This window comes from Dromiciops gliroides, chromosome 2 (genome assembly GCF_019393635.1).
Source record: "Dromiciops gliroides isolate mDroGli1 chromosome 2, mDroGli1.pri, whole genome shotgun sequence".
In the NCBI taxonomy this organism is placed as follows: Eukaryota; Metazoa; Chordata; class Mammalia; order Microbiotheria; family Microbiotheriidae; genus Dromiciops; species Dromiciops gliroides.
Window position 1 is genome coordinate 320,534,088 of NC_057862.1, and position 18,953 is coordinate 320,553,040.

Genomic DNA, 18,953 nt, shown 5'->3' on the forward strand with positions numbered 1-18,953 from the left:
TAGGAAACTGAGACAAATGGGGTTAAGTGATTTGCCCAGGTGCACACAGCTAGTAAGTGTCAAGTGTCTGAAGCTTGATTTGAACTCAGGTCCGCCTGAATCCAGGGCCAGTGCTCTATCCATTGCGCCACCTAGCTGCCCTTTACATCACTTTTCTTAAACAAGTTACTATTGGTGGTCTACTATGATCTTCCTGTGTTCAATATGTGTCTTTCCCTTGCCTTTTGGATGATTTACAATTTTTATTTTTCCAGCGTTATAGGCCTCGGTGATTTGCAACAACCAAAGGGGAAGACTGGGAGAAAATTGAAGCAATAAAGATGAGCAGTATTGATCAGTTGTAGATCACTGAAAGTGCTTTGCAGTTTCCCAAATGGGACCCAAATTTACATTCTTCTATTCAATCCTTTGCTCAGCTGATTTGTCTATCTACATTTCCTGGCTAAGATATAGGTACTTATGCTAACTTGATCTCACCTATCTAGCTGCATTTATAATATAGATAGACCAGTTTTCATTAGGTTAGACTTAATGGTGTCTGAAATCCCATCCTCCTCTTTGATTGTGTGATTCTTTTACATAATTTTGGATTTTACTGAGGCCTCGTAGTATCCCAGGGCTGCCTCAACAAAATTAGTAAATGTAGTGTTATACATGAACAAAAAACAACTTCTTTAGCATTAATAGGAATTTTTTTTGTTTCAATTATGTGCAAAGTATCTTCTGTGAGATTGGCAGATAGCTAGGGTCAGTATGTTTTATATCTCCTTTGATATCTATTCTCAGTAGGTCACTGTGCAAAATTAACTCAGTGATTACATCTATAATAGAGGGTTGTATAATTTTATGCAATAGTACATGTGGGAGATTCCTTATTGGAAGAGTACCTTCAGGGCTTCATTTTCCTCCCCTGGATTAAATGCTAATTAAAAATCAATGAACAATAGATAGAGTAGGATCTTGTATTCTGTACAGCTCTCAATTAGCTATGCATCCATATTGTAATGATTGGAATGATGCCACCTGTTGGAGAGCTACTGTAAGAAAGCTCTGCCATGAGGAGAAGGCATCTGAGGGCAAGCCATATGTTCAGTTCCTTGGCATCAGGAAGTGACGTTTGCTTGTGGGTACTGTCTATCAAAGCTACCAGCCAATCAACTTGAGGAGCCTCTCATTTCTGGGAGGAGGATACAAAGTAGGAAGCAGATGCTGGTGGAGGGGTTCTTCCTCTTTTTGTTCCTGACCTCGCCATGGTGGGTCGGATGATGGGGTCTCTTAGAAATAGTTAGATTTTTACCTTTCTCTCTTATCCTAATGCTCTTTAATAAATACTTAAACATTTAAATATTCTTGCTAAAGCTTGTAATTTATTGGGGACCACTCATTAGATTTTAGATAGTATAGCTAGAATTTTAGTCCCTTACAATATGAAGGTAGAAAGTCATGTGCAAAAGTCAGCCTGTTATCTTCTCATATATTCATCAAGGAGACTATAAATGCATATGTAGACCATTCCCATAAAGATTTTATAAAGGTGAGAGAATAGACATTGGGAGGTAGTCGCTGATGCCTGTTTTTGATAAAAGCACAATCTGTGATCTTTGCCATTCTTCTGGTATCTTATCTTTGAGACATCTTCAAAATTAATCTGAGTGCCTCTAAAATTGTGTCACTTAAAGCATGAATTTCATCTGTAAAAATTTGGTCAGGTCTATATATTTTTTTCTAGCTTTATCGTCTTATGTCCTATTGTCATTTCCTCACAGAATATATTGGGTCCAAATGTGATGGTCTCATCATACTGATGACAATATTTTTGAAAACTAAAAGATCTGTTCCATTTTATGTCTTATTTGTTGTCCTTCTAGTTTCACACATGCATCACAGTTATACTTATCTGAATATCCGATCCCTAACTCCCCAGAATCCTCAGCGACTGGAAACTAAGAGTCTACAATCCTCACTCAAAACATTCTTTTTTGTTTTTCAGAGTAATTTTCTCCCTGTCACTTGACCCTTCCTCCCCCATCTCCATGCTTGGGCCTCTAGACACCCAGAGCATGGTGCCTTTAGATGACAGTTGAGCAATATATTCTGTCTCAGCCTCTAGCTAGCTTCTGGCTAGCTTTTATTATCCTTCATGGATTCTATGTTCTGGCCAAATTAAAATGCTCGCTGTTTTCCTCTTTTCATGCCACCTTCTTTTGTTTCTTTGTTTTAGGACACACTGACCTCTGTGTCTGGCTTATACTCTTGCCTTTTGACACCCCAACTAATGCGTATTTCACATGCCACCTCTTCCATGAAGGCTCTGAATTGTTTTCTAATCTTTTTTTGGGGGGGGCGGGGCAATGAAGGTTAAGTGACTTGCCCAGGGTCACACAGCTAGTAACTGTGAAGTGTCTGAGGCCAAATTTGAACTCAGGTCCCCCCGAATCCAGGGCCAGTGCTTTATACAGTGTGCCACCTAGCTGCCCTTATATCAATGGGAATAGTTATTATTAATCCTCTACTCCCAGCCCCTTTCCAATAGAAATGTTCCTTTCTTCCTTGAATCTCTCAGGTCAGAGTATTGGATATTTCTTATGCACTTAATAATCCCCCAATTTATATTATAGTTATTTTAATGTCTACTCCCCCATCCTACCCCCACCTCCATTAAACTACAGTGAAGTAACTTAAGGATGTGGATTTGCCATTTTTCATCTTTGTGCTACCATACAATGTCTAATAACAGTGTTTATTAGCACAGTAAAGCACAGTGGGTACTTAATAAATATTTATTGAATTTCAGTTGAATCTATGAATGTCCTCAGAATAATTTCCCTGGATTTCACGCCAAGACTTCTACCTTCTCTGATTTTTTTTTTTTTTTTTTTTTTAGTGAGGCAATTGGGGTTAAGCGACTTGCCCAAGGTCAAACAGCTAGTAAGTGTTAAGTGTCTGAGGCTGAATTTGAACTCAGGCACTCCTGACTCCAGGGCCGGTGCTCTATCCACTGCGCCACCTAGCTGCCCCTACCTTCTCTGATTTTATTTTGTGAGATGATACTACTAATTCTCTTAAATAATCCTCCTGCATAATGTTTTGCAAATGAGCTAAAATGCTATACCAGTGTTGCCCATGAATGCCATGTCTCTCTACTTATCAAGGGCAATGAATAGACATGAAATGGAAGACATATGCTGGTGTTGTTAGTGATTAAAACAATGAAAAGTCTAGTATGGCAGAGTCAGTTTATGGACTTTTTTGGCCTCCCTCTTATGGTGACTATTTTGCATTTGTTAAACATTTCTAGGAAATAGTGATAGTCACTGTCTCTGCTTTTGTTTATTTCCTCCCCTTTGAGCCAATAATTTGCTCTAAAAGATCAATTCAGAGCTTTTGTGATTGCCACAATGTCTTTTCATCTTTAGCCTTCCTTCTAACTTGGTATTTACTTTGACCTTTATTCTAACTACTTAAAGGTTTATCTGTACATGAAAAGCTAATTTTGAAATAACTTCCATGTTGATAACTAGACATTTTGTGACTCCTAATTACATTATGATGTTATTTGATGCCTTCCAACTCACTTCTTTAAAGTATTCATGATATACATGACATTCATTTTCTAAGTTGTCTAAAAGTTTTTGTTCTCTTTCATATCTTGATCCCAAACTATATTTTTTGCCTTTCCTTCCTTCCTTCCTTCCTTCCTTCCTTCCTTCCTTCCTTCCTTCCTTCCTTCCTTCCTTCCTTCCTTCCTTCCTTCCTTCCTTCCTTCCTTCCTTCCTTCCTTCTTTCCTACCTTCCTTCCTTCCTTCCTACCTTCCTTCTTTGTTTCCACACAGCATGGTGTGTACAGTTAAAAGTAGGCAAGAACCTAAGTGGGGAATTTCAAAGTCAGCAATGTTATCTGTTTAAAAAATCTCTATACAGAAGGATAACAAAACCCATAGCTGTTTTCAGTGTACTTTTTCAGATGTCTGGGCATCACCAAAGAGTAGCCTTTAGTTTAGATATTTTCTGGGTTTCTTGTATGGATAATTTTGGTGAACTACCCAATCAGTATCCACCTTTCCCCATAACATAGTCCCTGCTGATGATCTGTGTCTGTGTTTTAACTCCAGGGGCAGACCTGAGTGGCCTGGATAACCTCAGCAGTATGCTTGGCCTTGTTGAAGACCGAATCAATGGCTCCAAGAGACGGTCTCGAAGGCATGCTACCGACGATGACTACAACATTGAGGTTCTCTTGGGTGTTGATGACTCTGTGGTTCAGTTTCATGGGAAGGAACACGTTCAGAAGTACCTTCTCACTCTCATGAACATTGTAAGTGACCTGAATGATGAAATCATGGATATGGGGACCCCCTTTAGTTTTATGTCATCCCTATATTGGCTGCCACCAGAGGCTTCCCTGGATTTCCTGTGTCCTTGAACTTCATTCCCTCTTCTTCCCCTGCCTTTTCATTTCTTCCTCCTTTCCTTCTCTTTATTCCTCCCCTTTCCTCTCTCATTCCTCTACTTTCTCTTCCATTCCTTAATTGTTAACATACCATGCTTAAGACTCTGTGCTCAATGCTAAGTGGGGGGAAATGCAGAGATGATACAGTTCCTACTCTTAAGGACATTATAATCTAATAAAATCAAGGATAAGTACACAACTGACTGTGATAAAAAAAATAGTGAGATTCAGAACACAGCAAAGCTCCATGAAAAGTTATATGAACAATTTGAGGAGAGAGATCAGTTTCATCTGGTGAAAGGAGGTTTCAGGGAAGGTTTGATGGGGGAGGTAGCATTTGAAAACATTATTCTGAGAAATCTATAGGATTCCCCAGGTTGCCAGAGACCAAGGATACCAAAACGGTTAAGAACCCCCTGTTTTCTAGACTGGCCAAGAGATTTCATGTTATAATCTACTTCAGAGAAAGCTATTAAGTGGAATATTCCACTTAATATAAGTGTTCCTACTACTTAGGAGGAGAATCCTCTTCAAACAGAAGTCTCATTGGGATCAAACAAGGTAATATTTGTAAAGCACTTTGCAGACCTTAAAGCGTTATATAAATACTAGCTATTATTGGCAGTTTAAGTATACATTAAGTAATTAAGTGGATCCAATCCCACACAGGGACTTGGTTGTTCAGTTAACTTATTCTTCTGAAGGCAGAAATTCATGTATCAGTAGTATTTCCAATACTACTCATGTGAGCCATAGAAGTTACATGAAGAATTGGCCAGTAAAATGGTCATATGAAATAAAGGGGAAATGAGAGAATTTGAGACCATTTCTTTGATGTGACCTCATAGATCTCTGGAAATCCTTGCTGTAAACAAGGGACTTGAATGGAGCCTTGAGACAAACATCTGAATCTCCTTACTTGGCAAAATTAAAAGAAATCAAGCAGTTATAATTAAGCAGGCTAGGATATGGCCTAAGCTACAAAGATTTCCAACTTATATAATATATTATAATATTAAATATACAATAAACTTATATAATAAATCCTTTTTGACCTTGCCAGAAATTTTTGGCCTTTATCACTCCATCTAGAATTCTTCTAATGAACAATTCATTTGAATTAAGCCTTCTCTTCTTTTTTTTAATTTTTAATTTTTTTAAGCTTTCTCTTCTTAAATAGTAAATACACCAGATAAATTAAGACCAGATATCTATTAGTCATTAGTACCTTGTTGTTTACTAGTTCATTTACATTATTTTTCTCTTACTACAAGCTGAGATTAGCTACACCAAGGTAATGTGAGTTTTGTCAGGGAAAAATCATAGAACTAAGAATTTGAAGGAATCATAAATGTACAGTCTTTTAATTTTACAGCTGGAAAAGTAGCATACTGTTGCATACTTGACTTGAAATCAGGAAAACCTGGATTTAAATCTCCATTAAGACACAACTAGATATGAGACCCTGGGCAAGTCACCTAACCTCTCTGTGCCTCAGTCTCCTCATCTGTGAAAAAAGGAGATTGGACTCTATGGCCTCTTAAGTCCTTTCCAGGTCTAATCTATATAGTTCCACAATCCTTTAGCAATGATATCTGGGTATTTTAGATGGCACCAGAGGAAGTAGCAGAGCCAAGACCTAAGTCCAGGTCCTTTGACTGCAAAAAGAAGTGATCACAATCATAAGTTATGCATTTAGGCAAAACTGGGAAAGACTTCAGAGGCCATTAAATGCAACTCATTTATTTCACATATGAGGAAACTAAATTTTAAATAGATTGGGATTTGACCAGGGTCACAGCCTAAGAGGTAACATGAGGTCCTGGATATCTAGAGATACAGTGAAGGGACACCCACAATGAGGAGAATATTGAAGAAAGAGAAAGGCAAGTGGGACATAAATAGAGAAGAGGATTATAGAAGGGAGAAATTCAGAGGGATGGAAGAAAATGGAAAAAGACTAATGCAAGGAGGGGGAAGGAAAGAAAGAGATGGAGAGGAACATTCAGAAAAGGGATTTGGATCCCAGAAAGTAAGGAGAGGGACATCAAATTAGAAGGGACAGTGAGGAGTAAAGGGATGAAGAAATATGGAGAAAAAGGTCACAAAAATGGGAGGGAGGATGTAGAAAGTAGGAAGACAGATGCAGAAAGTGAAGGAGACAAGTGCCAATGACAATCTGGATAAGCTGATTAGGTATCAACACAGCCTGTGCTGAGCCAGATGAAAAACCTGTTAGTCAAACTATAAATAATTTTCTTTGGGAGAAACCAGACTCTCACATCTAAATAGTAGCCTCAGTAGGACCTGTAAAATTTGACGACAGTTGTGCCAGTATAATTTGCTTGGCAGCCCTGAATGCTTAGTCAACGAGTCTATGCATTTAGGGAACAGCTGTTTAACATCTGGGAAAATGGGGTTGGGAGAAGTGGGTTGATGTGGTTGTCAAGAAAACAAAGCTGATGGAAAGGGGGTCAATGACTTCCTGGACCAGAGGGTCTGCTAATCCTCAGCTTTTTTAATTTACTGAGGAAGCTAAGAGTCATTTCCCTAGTTACATGCCAAGTCTTTAATTAACATAACTTTGGGCTGATGCTTAGTTTAAATCTTTAGCAATCTTTCCTTATACCTAAGATGCCCTGGTCAGGCCCTGTGCCCTTGCAGAAAAGGTTCTGTGAGTCTGTGAGGTGTCTGAGCAGGAAGGTGATTCCCAACCCTCATTTCCAGTCCTAAGGAACCTATACGGTATAGTTTAATGAACAATCCTAATCCCATTTTACCTCAATCAGTCTCAGCTCCCACATATGTAAACTGAGAATAGTAAGTAAGGGATGACCTTTCTCACTGGATCATTATAATGAAAGTGCTTTGTAAACTTTAATGGTTTATAAAGACACGAGCTGTTGTCATCTCCTGGTGACTAGGTTAAGTCTATGTTAAGATTAAGTTAAGTCTAAGACTAGGAAATTGAAGGAAGAGCACACATCAGTTTCAGAATTGGGTTTGTTCTGTTTTTGCCTGTGTATTTCCATTGCTTACCTTGGTGAATGTACAGTCCTATTTTGATTTGGATTCCATTCAGGGAATCAGCCCATTGATATCTCAACTGTAGAAATTGAGAAAAGACTGGAGAGATGAGAATCAGGAACCCTGCAGGACATTAGGAGATCAGTCCAAGCTGAGTGATCCAAGATAAATCATTCGCCTCCCTGAGCTTCCATTCTCTCATTTGTGAAATTATAATGATGGATAGCACATTTTCCTCTCTATTATCTTATTAGCTCTCCCAACAGGCTAGTGAAATAAGCTGAACTGGACTTTTTAACCTCATTTTAGAGATGAGGGATCTGAGACTGAGAGAAAAGAAAACTGTGTTGCTCATGGTCATGTGGCTAATAAACAGTAGAGACAGGACCAGAACTTGGAATTTCTAACTTTGTAGGACAGAGTTCTTTCCATCACATAATGCTCCCTCTCCTTATGAAGAGCTATGCCTATAGACTCCCCACCTATTTCCTGAGGACTTTTTGAGCACAAGTGAGATGATGATTTCAGAATAGTTTGAATTTCTAGAAAAACCAACCTCTGACCATGTTAGGACCACTAGTTATGTCATGGAGAATTGTTCAATCATCATGAGTTTTATTGACAAAAAGCCACAAATCTCAAAATTCATGCCAAGTGATAGCTATTTCTCTATCTATCTGTCTGTCTATCTGTCTATCTATCTATCTACATCTAGATAGATAGCATTTATATAGCACTTTCTATTTGCCAAGCATGTTATAGATATTATCTTATTTGATCCTCACAACAGCCCTGGGAAGTAGATACTATTATTATCCCCATTTTACAGATGAGGAAACTGAAGCAAACAGGGGTTATATCTTGTACAAGATCACTCAGTTTGTAAGTGTCTGAGGTGGGATTTGAACTCAGGCCTTTCTGGCTCCAGAATCAGCACTATAACCACCGTGTCACCTAGTTACTTCAGTTGAAAGGTTGGTTTAGAGGTTCAGATAAATCGTTGGGGGTTGAAGGGGGAGCTAAAATTGGGGAAAGGATGATCGTCACACCACTTATTTCATAGTCAACCTCAAACAAGAAATGAGCTATGTTTTTTTTCCCCAGATATCATTCAGAGATTTAGAGCAAGAAGAAAATCCAGAGGGATCAACCTCTTCATTTTACTGATAATGAAACTACACCCTAGAGAGGTGAAATGATTTTTTAGGGTTTTCTTATATTTATTTAATATATTATTTTCCCTAATTACATGCAAAACAATTTTAACATTATTATTTTTAAAATTTTGAGTTCCAAATTCTCTTCCTCCAACCCTTCTTCCTTCATTGAGAAGGGAAGCAATTTGATATAGGTTATATATGTGCAGTAATATAAAACATAATTTCATGTTGCTCAAATTGTGAAAGAAAACAGACAAAAGGAAGGAAGGAAGGAAGGAAGGAAGGAAGGAAGGAAGGAAGGAAGGAAGGAAGGAAGGAAGGAAGGAAGGAAGGAAAGAAGGAAGGAAGGAAGGAAGGAAGGAAAAAAAAGAAGAAGAAATAAATATGCTTTGATCTGTATTCGGATTTCATCAGTTCTTTCTCTGGAGGTGTATAGCATTTTTCATCATAAATTCTTTGGAATTGTCTTTATTGCATTGCTGAGAATAGCTAAGTCATTCACAGTTGATCATCATATAATATTGCTATTACTATGTACTTTTTTCTGGTTCTGCTCACTTCACTTTGCATCAGTTCATTTAAGTCCAGGTTTTTCTTAGGGCATCATGCTTGTCATTTCTTATAGCACATTAGTATTCCATCACAGTCATGTGCCACAACTTGTTCAACCATTCCCCAATTGATGGATATCCTCTCAATTTCCAATTCTTTGCCACTGCAAAAAGAACTGCTACAAATATTTTTGTACATATAAGCCCTTTTCTTTTTTGTTTTTTATCTCTTTGGGGTACAGTGGAAGTAGGGTATTGATGGGTCAAAGAGTATGCCCAATTTTATAACCCGTTGGACATATGAACTGATTTTTCTTAAAGTTACACAAGAAGTAAGTATTGGGGCTGGGATTCAATCCCAGGTCCAAATCTAAGGCTCTTTCATCACCACTATAGCTTTGTGTATTGGAGCATGTTACTTCCCCTCTTAGCCTTTCATTTCTGACATTCTGTGTTCTAAAGTCCCTTCCAGTTCTGACATGCTTGCTTCTATCTTCTAGGCCCCTTCCAACTCTTACCTTCTCCTTTCTCCACTCCAAGGGTCCTTCTGCCTCTGACATTCTGGATTCCCACCTTCCTTTCCTCTTCAGCCCTCTCTATTCTATGTTGCAAAGACCATTGAAAGTCTAACATCTTAGATCCCTCTGGAGTCCTTTCTGGTTGACATTGTATATTTGTTGCTTTCAGATTCCTTACACCTCTAACATTCTGTGTTCATTACTCCCAGGTTCCTTTACTATTGATATTTTGTGTTCCATATTGTGATCTTCTAACTAATTCTAAATTCTGTGACTGTTGCCCATTGGCAGCAGCATCTGCACAGCTCTGACTATGGATGAATAGTGAATTTAAACTGTTAATTCATTCACTCATTCTTTCATTCAGCAAATGCTGAAGATGACTGCCCATTCCAGGTCCTTTTCTCAGTTGCATTTTGTTTATCTAAACAGCCAGTCTAGTGGGCTGGCATGTTTGCCCAGTTGTGTATAAATTTTCCCTTTGAGTTCCTGACCCAGATGCTTTTTCTACACTGGGAAGTTAGCCTGATAGCAGTGTGGTAAACAGATGTGGAAAAACACATTATTTGAATCTATTTTGGAAAAAAATGAGATTCAACTGCCTGGTAACTCTCAGTATCCGTACATTCAAAGCATGTTCAAGAACAGCCTATTTACTATAATGTACATGATAAATATGCCATGGAGGCCAATCAGCTTGGGATATGCAAATGTTTTTATTCTTCTGGGGGAAAAAATCTTCAAATGAATTTTTTAAGTACCCACTTTCTAGTCACCACCCCCCTTGTGGACCAAGCATGTTACTGAGAGGCAGAATGACCATATTTGGCTCTTGGTGTTATTGCCGATTGCTCCTGGAGTCTTGCTACCTCCTCAATAGAATGGGGCTTAAAAGGTGTGCCCTTTCTCTCCCTTCCTCCTTCCAGAGCCCCTGCAAGACAGGTAGGGATGCTGTACATCAGACCTTTTCCCAAAGTGGAATGAGGTGACTCGGGCAGTTGTAAGTTCCCCAACACTGCCAGCCTTCAAGTGGTGATTAGATGAGGTGATGAGTAAGGGGGATTTCTATTTAGTTATGAGCTACACTCAGTGATCTCTGAGGCCCTTTCAACTTGAAGATTCTCTTTAAGGCTACACCAGCTGACATGGCTTTGTTGGGATGTTACTGTTGAACTCAGGGCAGTCCACTCTAGATATAACTCCTCTCCCCTGTGCTGTCTGTGAATCAGCAAAGCTCGATTGTGTCCATAAAGCAGCCAGTTGTCTCTATCAATCCAGAGGCACCGAGGGGGCTTGCTTCTCCCACATTCTGAAGGTATAAGTGTAGGTACATGAGAACACCATGAACAAGAAGAGTGTGCTCAAGTAGAATACCTAACTATCTACTGTTTCACCACAGGCAGTCCTGCTGAATCAGATGTCTGAAAGCTGAAGAAGTCCGTTCAGTAGAGTTTGATGCTCTTGGCATCTAAACTAATCTCTGAAGGTTAATTAGATGCTGATATGAACAGTATAGCATAGTAGAAAGGTCATAAAACTTAAAGGAAAAAGAGCTGGTTTCAAATCCCAGCTCTGCTATTAATTATTTCTGTGACCTTAGGCAAAACATTTAATCATTCTGGGCCTCAGATTCCTCATCTATAAAAAAAAAAGGTTAGACTACATGATCTGTAAGATTCAGTCTAACTCTAAACACAAGGTGGGTGAGTGGCCCACTGAAATAGAGTTGAATTGGTAAGATGTACTGCTTTTGAGGCTAGCTTGACCTCCTTTGGCCATGCACTGGCAAATCAGACAGCTGCCATCAAAACTGGTGGTGCCTTGAGTTATAAAATAAAGATCATATGACTTGACTCTCCACTGGGTACAGATAAATTAGAGATAATCAACAAAATGCCATTTCTGGGAAGGTATAACTTTTCATTAAAACAGCACCATTGGGGGAAGCTAGGTAGCGCTGTGGATAAAGCACCAGTCCTGGATTCAGGAAGACCTAAGTTCAAATACAGCCTCAGACATTTGAGACTTACTAGCTGTGTAACCCTGGGCAAGTCACTTAACCCTCATTGCCCCACAAAAACCAAAACCAAACAAAACAAAATACTTTAAAGTAGCACCATGAAGGGTAAACAAATACTAATTACCAGCATATATACTATAACTTTAAGATAAAATACCATTTGAAGCAAAAGTAAAAGAAATATAAAACCTGGGCATAAAATTGGCCCCTTCTTCTTACTACTTCAGTTATTGATTTTTTTTCTATTTAATTAAGCTTTTGTTTTATTCTAATCCTTAATGCAGTCTTATCCTATCTCCCTTCCACTAGAGTCAGAAGTCTTCAGAAGTTCCTCTTACTCTAGGATTTCAAGACTCAAATAGCCCTTTGTTTCCTTTGTAAATATGAGGTAATATTATTATAGCATGCCAGTTCAACAATACAAATAAGTCAATAAACATGAAATTGTATTAAGTTCTGAGGGATACAATGATTAGTAATCCACAGTTCTTGCTTTCTTTGATCTCACAAGACCATATGCCTACAGATATCTGTAATACAAATGAGAATATGATAAGTGCATAGGAAAAATACAAGGTACAATTGAAATTGTAAAGAGGAAATTATATAGTATAGTAGAAAGAATAAAAACTTAATAAATCCCAACTCTGAAAATGATGAGCTTAGGGATCTTGCCTAATGCACTTACCCTCTGTGTACCTCAGTTTTCTTATTTGTAAAAATAGGATAATAACTGCTTACCTCATGATATTATTATGGAGCACAAAAGAAATAATGCAAGCAAATTTTGTAAACTATAAAGTGCTAGATATGTCTGTTATGACTATTTTTTTCTTGTTTTTCTCATGCTTCTTTTTGATGATGTCCAGATAGAAATGTCCTTGGAGCAAGGCACCATCCAGCTATCTTACTTTCATTTTTAATGTGTAGCAGACTGTTGTGAAGAAAGATAAAATGATTTGGTTTTTGTAATTGAATAAAAGTGTTTACCTATCTATCTCTCTCTTTTTATTTTGGCTGGGCAATTGGGGTTAAGTGACTTGCCCAGGGTTACACAGCTAGTAAGTGTTAAGTGTCTGAGGCCGGATTTGAACTCAGGTCCTCTTGCATCCAGGGCCGGTGCTCTATCCACTGCACCACCTAGGTGTCCCTTATCTATTTCTTTATGGATTTATTATTCTCTTTCCTTCCTTCCTTCCTTCCTTCCTTCCTTCCTTCCTTCCTTCCTTCCTTCCTTCCTTCCTTCCTTCCTTCCTTCCTTCCTTCCTTCTTTCTTTCTTTCTTTCTTTCTTTCTTTCTTTCTTTCTTTCTTTCTTTCTTTCTTTCTTTCTTTCTTTCTTTCTTTCTTTCTTTCTTTCTTTCTTTCTTTCTTTCTTTCTTCATTAGCCATGCTGTGTAATAATCAGAGCAAAAAGGAAAAACCTCAAAAAACAAAACCAAAAAAATATATAGAGATCATATGGTTCAATCAGCTTCTAGATTCCATAGTTCTTTGTTTTCTGGATTTGGAGAGCATTTTCTGTCATGAGTCCTTTGGAACAATCTTGGACCATTGTATTGTTGAAAGGAATCAAGTCCATCACAGTTGATCAACACACAATATTGTTGATTCTGTGTACAATGTTCTCCTGGTTCTGCTCATCTCACTCAGCATCAGTTTATGTAAGTCCTTCCAGGTTTCTCTAAAATCTACCTGCTCATCATTTCTTACAGCACAATAGTATTCCATTACATTCATATACCACAACTTGTTCAGCCATTCCCCAATGGATGGGCATCCCCTCAATTTTTAATTCCTTGCCATCACAAAAAGAACAGCTATAGATATGTTTGTATATATGGGTCCTTTTTCCTTTTTTATATCTCTTTGTGAAAAAGACCTAATAGTGGTATTGCTGGGTCAAAGGTTATACACAGATTTATAGCCTTTTGGGCATAATTCCAAATTGCTCTCCAGAATGGTTGGATCACTTCACAGCTCCACCAACAATTGCATTAGTGTTCCAATTTTTCCACAGCTTCTCCAACATTCATTATTTTCCTTTTTCTGTCATATTAGCCAATCTGATAGGTGTCAGGTGGTACCTCAAAGTTATTTTAATTTGCATTTCTCTCATCAATAGTGATTTAGAGCATTTTTTCATATGGCAATAGCTTTGATTTCTTCATCAGAAAACTACCTGGGGGGAGGGGGGGCAGCTAGGTGGCACAGTGAATAAAGCACCGGTCCTGGATTCAGGAGTACCTGAGTTCAAATCCAGCCTCAGACACTTGACACTTACTAGCTGTGTGACTGGGCAAGTCACTTAACCCCCATTGCCCCGCAAAAAAAAAAAAAAAAGAAAAAGAAAAAAGAAAAAAGAAAAGTGCCTGTCCATATCCTTTGACCATTTCTCATTTGGGGAATGACTTGGATTCTTACATATTTGATTTAGTTCCAAATGTATTTTAGAAATGAGGCCTTTATCAGAAATACTAGCTATAAAAATTGTTTCCCAGCTTTCTGCCTTCCTTCTAATTTTGGCTGCATTGTACATCTGGCTGTTTGTAAAAACCTGTTTAATTTAATGTAATCAAAATCATCCATTTTGCATTTCATACTATTCTCTATCTCTTTTTTGGTCACAAACTGTTCTCTTTTCCATAAATCTGAGAGGTAAACTATTCCTTCCTCTCCTAATTTACCAATTGAATCAACTTTTATGTCTAAATCATATACCCATTTTGACCTTATTTTAGTATAAGATGTAAGATGTTGGTCTATGCCTAGTTTCTGCCATACTATCTTCCAGTTTTCCCAGCAGTGTTCATCAGATACTGAGTTCCTGTCCCAGAAGCTGGAGTCTTTGGGTTTATCAAACAGTACATTACTAACTATAGTATCTCTATAGTATAGTATAGTGTCTCATGTGCCTAACCTATTCCATTGATCCACTACCCTATTTCTTAGCCAATACCAAATAGTTTTGATGACTGCCACTTTATAGTAAAGCTTCAGTTTTGGTACAGCTAGATTGCCTTCCTGTACATTTTTTTTTCATTAGGTCCCTTGATATTCTTGACCTTTTGTTTTTCCAAATGAATTTTGTTATTATTTTTTCTAGCTCTATAAAATAATTTTTAGGTAATCTGATTGGTATGGCACTGAATAAGTAAATTAATTTAGGTAGAATTGTCATTTTTATTATATTAGCTTGGCCTATCCATGAGCAATTGATATTTTCCCAATTATTTAGATCTGATTTAATTTGTGTGAAAAGTGTTTTGTAATTGTGTCCATAGAGTTCCTGGGTTTGTCTTGGCAAGTAGACTCCCAAGTATTTTATGTTGTCTACCATTACTTTAAATGGAATTTCTCTTTCTATCTCTTGCTGTTGGACTTTGTTGGTCATGTATAGAAATGCTGATGATTTATGTGGATTTATTTTACATCCTGCTACTTTGTTAAAGTTGTTAATTGTTTCAAGTAATTTTTAGTTGATTCTCTAGGATTATCTAAGTATACCATCATATTATCTGCAAAGAGTGATAGTTTTGTTTCCTCCTTGCCTATTCTAATTCCTTTAATTCCTTTTTCTTCTCTGATTGCTAAAACTAACATTTCTCGTACAATATTAAATAATAGAGGTGATAATGGACATCCTTGTTTCACCCCTGATCTTATTGGGAAGACCTCTAACTTATCTCTATTACTTTTAATGCTTGCTGATGGTTTTTTGGTAGATACTGCTTATTATTTTAAGGAAAGCTCCACCTATTCCTATGCTCTCTAGTGTTTTTATTAGGAATGGGTGGTGTTTTTTGTCAAAAGCTTTTTCTGTATCTATTGAGATAATCATACGATTTTGGTGAGTTTTCTTATTGATGTTGTTGATTATATTGTTAGTTTTCCTAATGTTGAACCAGCCCTGCATTCCTGGTATAAATCCCACCTGGTCATAATGTATTATTCTGGTGATCACTTGCTTTTAATCTCCTTGCTAATATCTTGTTTAAAATTTTTGCATCAATATTCATTAGGGAAATTAATCTATAATTATCTTTTTCTGTTTTGGCTCTGTCTGGTTTTGGCATCAACACAATATTTGTGTCATAAAAGGAATTTGGTAGAACTCCTTATTCACTTATTTTTCCAAATAATTTGTATAATATTGGAATTAATTGTTCTTTAAATGTTTGGTAGAATTCACTTGTAAACCCATCTGGCCCTGGAGATTTTTTCTTAGGGAGTTCATTAATAGCTTGTTCAATTTCTTTTTCTAATATGAGCTTATTTAAGGATTTTATTTTGCCTTTTCTCTCTCTCTCTTTCTTTCCTTCCTTCCTTCCTTCTTTCTTTCTTTTTTTGCAGGGCAATGAGGGTTAAGTGATTTGCCCAGGGTCACACAGATAGTAAGTGCCAAGTGTCTGAGGCCATATTTGAACTCAGGTCCTCCTGAATCCAGTGCCAATGTTTTATCCACTGCACCACCTAGGTGCCCTCACCTAAAGCATCTTTAAGATAGATGCAACCATAGGCAGGACTATGGAAACACCATCTACTTCATATTTCCACATTTTTATTTCTCTACTAGCTCTTTATATTTTGAAAGCCTTTCATTCTGACATAATTTGAATGTTATTAGTGTTTAATACGGCAACATCCATTAAAATGTTCTTAAATTTTTCTAGGTTGGTATTATGTTTGGATGATTTAGGGTGACAGTTTTGCCTGTGATAATCATCTGGTTCTACTATAGTTTATTTGTTGAATTTCTAAGGATATAGGATGTATGGATTTTGGGGATTTGTCATTTATTAGTTTATGAAAAATGAAAAAGGGAGAGGGAGGGAGGAAAGAATCAAAATGTGGGAATAACAAGTAGATATCATATCTACTGTCTTATCTGAAGTTGGATATGTCTCAAAGATGTTTTGAGTGATTCTAAAGGAAGGAAAGAAGAAAACATTTATATAGCACCTACTATGTGCCAGGCACTGTGATAAGCACTTTACAGTTATCTCATTTGATCTTCACAACAACCCAGGGAGGTAGATGCTATCATCACCCCTATTTTACAGATGAGGAAACTGAGGCAAACAGAAGTTAAGTGACTTGCCAAGGGTCACACAGCTAGTAAGTGTCAGGCTAGATTTGAACTTGGGGCTTCCTGACTTTAGGCCCCACAATCTATCCCCTGTGCTACCTAGAACCTATGAAGGTTTTAATCATCTTTAATATGTTCTTGTTAAATAAATATGGAAAAAACTCAGACTTAAATAAATATATAAATCAATCTGGACTAGCTAAAGAATTTACAAACAATCTGAATAAACCTTGTTCCAATTTCTTGGAAAAGGAATGCCTCCAGGAATGTAAGAGACAGCACAGGGTTATAGGAACTACATTGGATTTGGCTTCAGAACATTTGACTTATATCTCCACTCTGCTTCTCATTAATAGTCTAAGTTTGGTCATTTCATTTCTCAGAAGTTCACTTTACTCATTTTTAAAGTCAACACCAATAACAAGCATTTATTAAGAGCCAACTCTGTCCTAGCACTGTGCTAAGCCCCATAGATACAAAGAAAAAAAAAGTCCCCATGACTCCAGAAGCTCACAGTCTGATCTGGGAGACAACATGTATAAAATCTGATATAGACAGGGTAAAGTAAGACTGAGAAGCAGGTGTGGTATAGTGTCAGGAGGCCTGGCCTTAGAGTCTAAAAACTTGGATTCAAATACTGCCTCTGGCACATGCTAGGTGGATCACAAGGGCCAAGACAAGTAGCTTCTCAGTGCCTTGGGTTACTCTTCACACCTTGTTTAGAAGACTTGCTTGATTCTCTCCTCCCTTCAAAAAGAAGAGGAAGGAAGGAAAGAAGGAAAGAAGAAAGGAGAAGAGAAAGTAGGAGGGAAGGAAGGAGGGAAGGAAGGAAGGGCTAATAACACTTTCACTGCTTACCTAACAAGACTTTTAAGAGGAGCATACATCATGGGAGCAGTTTTTTTAGAGCTAAGAGGATACTTAGTCTTAATTTTACAAAGGAAACTGCAGCCCAGAAAGTGATAAATCTTTATATCTTTATAAAGAGCTTTGTAAACTATTAATTTGTATACAAATGAGTTATTATTTATAGTAATTGTTATTAGTAACAATTGTAATCATGTTTATTGACTAATTATCATTAATAGTAACATTTGAGTTGTGTTGTACTTCATGCCGAGTTACCCTGGGAGACTTAGGCATCTTGGGAACTGTCCAGGGAGGAACAATTCTATCTCTGGAGAATGGATAAATACTACTTAGTTTGCAGTATGGGAAAACAGTTAGTTGCACAAACAAGAGGCAAACAAATGATTAACTCAGAGGCTGAGGTTTTTGAGAGCATCTTGGTCCATTGTGTTAAGTAAAAGGGAAATGGCGTCAGCCCACTCCTAAAAGCCATCCTTGGGTCCAACACATGATCTGGAGGAAAATGAAAGCTGTGGTCCAGAGTGGAATTCATTAATTTCAGATTATTTTCTTAGGTCATAATGATGCCTAGAGCATGTGAACATGAAGTTGTTCTAGAATGACTTCTTACTGTTAGGGGTCTGAGTTGAATCCTTGGAATGTTCAATTCAAATCAACTCAGTTCAATTAAATTTAATTCAACAAACATTTGCTAAATGCCTGCTGTGTTCCATTCTCTATGCAGGGGCTAGAGATATATTGGAGGTCCACCTCTAATACCAGCAGCATTCTCATAGTTCAGTTTCAATTTTGAGATGAAATGAGATACTTGTAACTCATTGAATGTTTAACAAAAAGAGGTTTGTTCTTCCCTAATACAGCAAGGACATGCAACAATGATATAGTAATAAGTTTCTTTGGATGTAGTTTGTGGGGAGGGGATGGTCTGTTGTCTCCATATGGAAATGTATCTGGTCGATAAGTCAGCAGAGTATGGCAATTCAGTGTAGAAACCTTTGTAACAAATATGGATCATCAAAACAAATAAAGAGCTCACATTCTTATGAAGTTAAATAACATGTAAAGGGGAGCCAGAAAACAGAGGGGGAAGTTAGATGTGAAAAAGAGGTCTTGATCCAGGCAAGCTAAGGGATCTATCAGAACCCAGCTTGGTTCTAAGGGTGTAATACTAAATTCCATTATGGGGGGTTGAGGGGTAGGGGAAGGATTGAATAGAGAGGTGGGAATGATGGTCAGGAAGACAGAAATCAATCACTGTATTTACTTGGTT

The 18,953-nt window shown here is 37.5% G+C and overlaps 1 protein-coding gene across 1 annotated transcript in view; it reads left to right on the forward strand.

The window, feature by feature from the left end:
- The window catches only part of ADAMTS2 (ADAM metallopeptidase with thrombospondin type 1 motif 2), a 476,618-nt gene that overhangs the window by 287,203 nt on the left and 170,462 nt on the right, over positions 1–18,953 (forward strand). Inside the window, exon 4 of the mRNA XM_043989764.1 lies at positions 4,113–4,315. Coding sequence (XP_043845699.1) covers positions 4,113–4,315 — 203 coding nt within the window. The remainder of the gene's footprint in view (positions 1–4,112; positions 4,316–18,953) is intronic.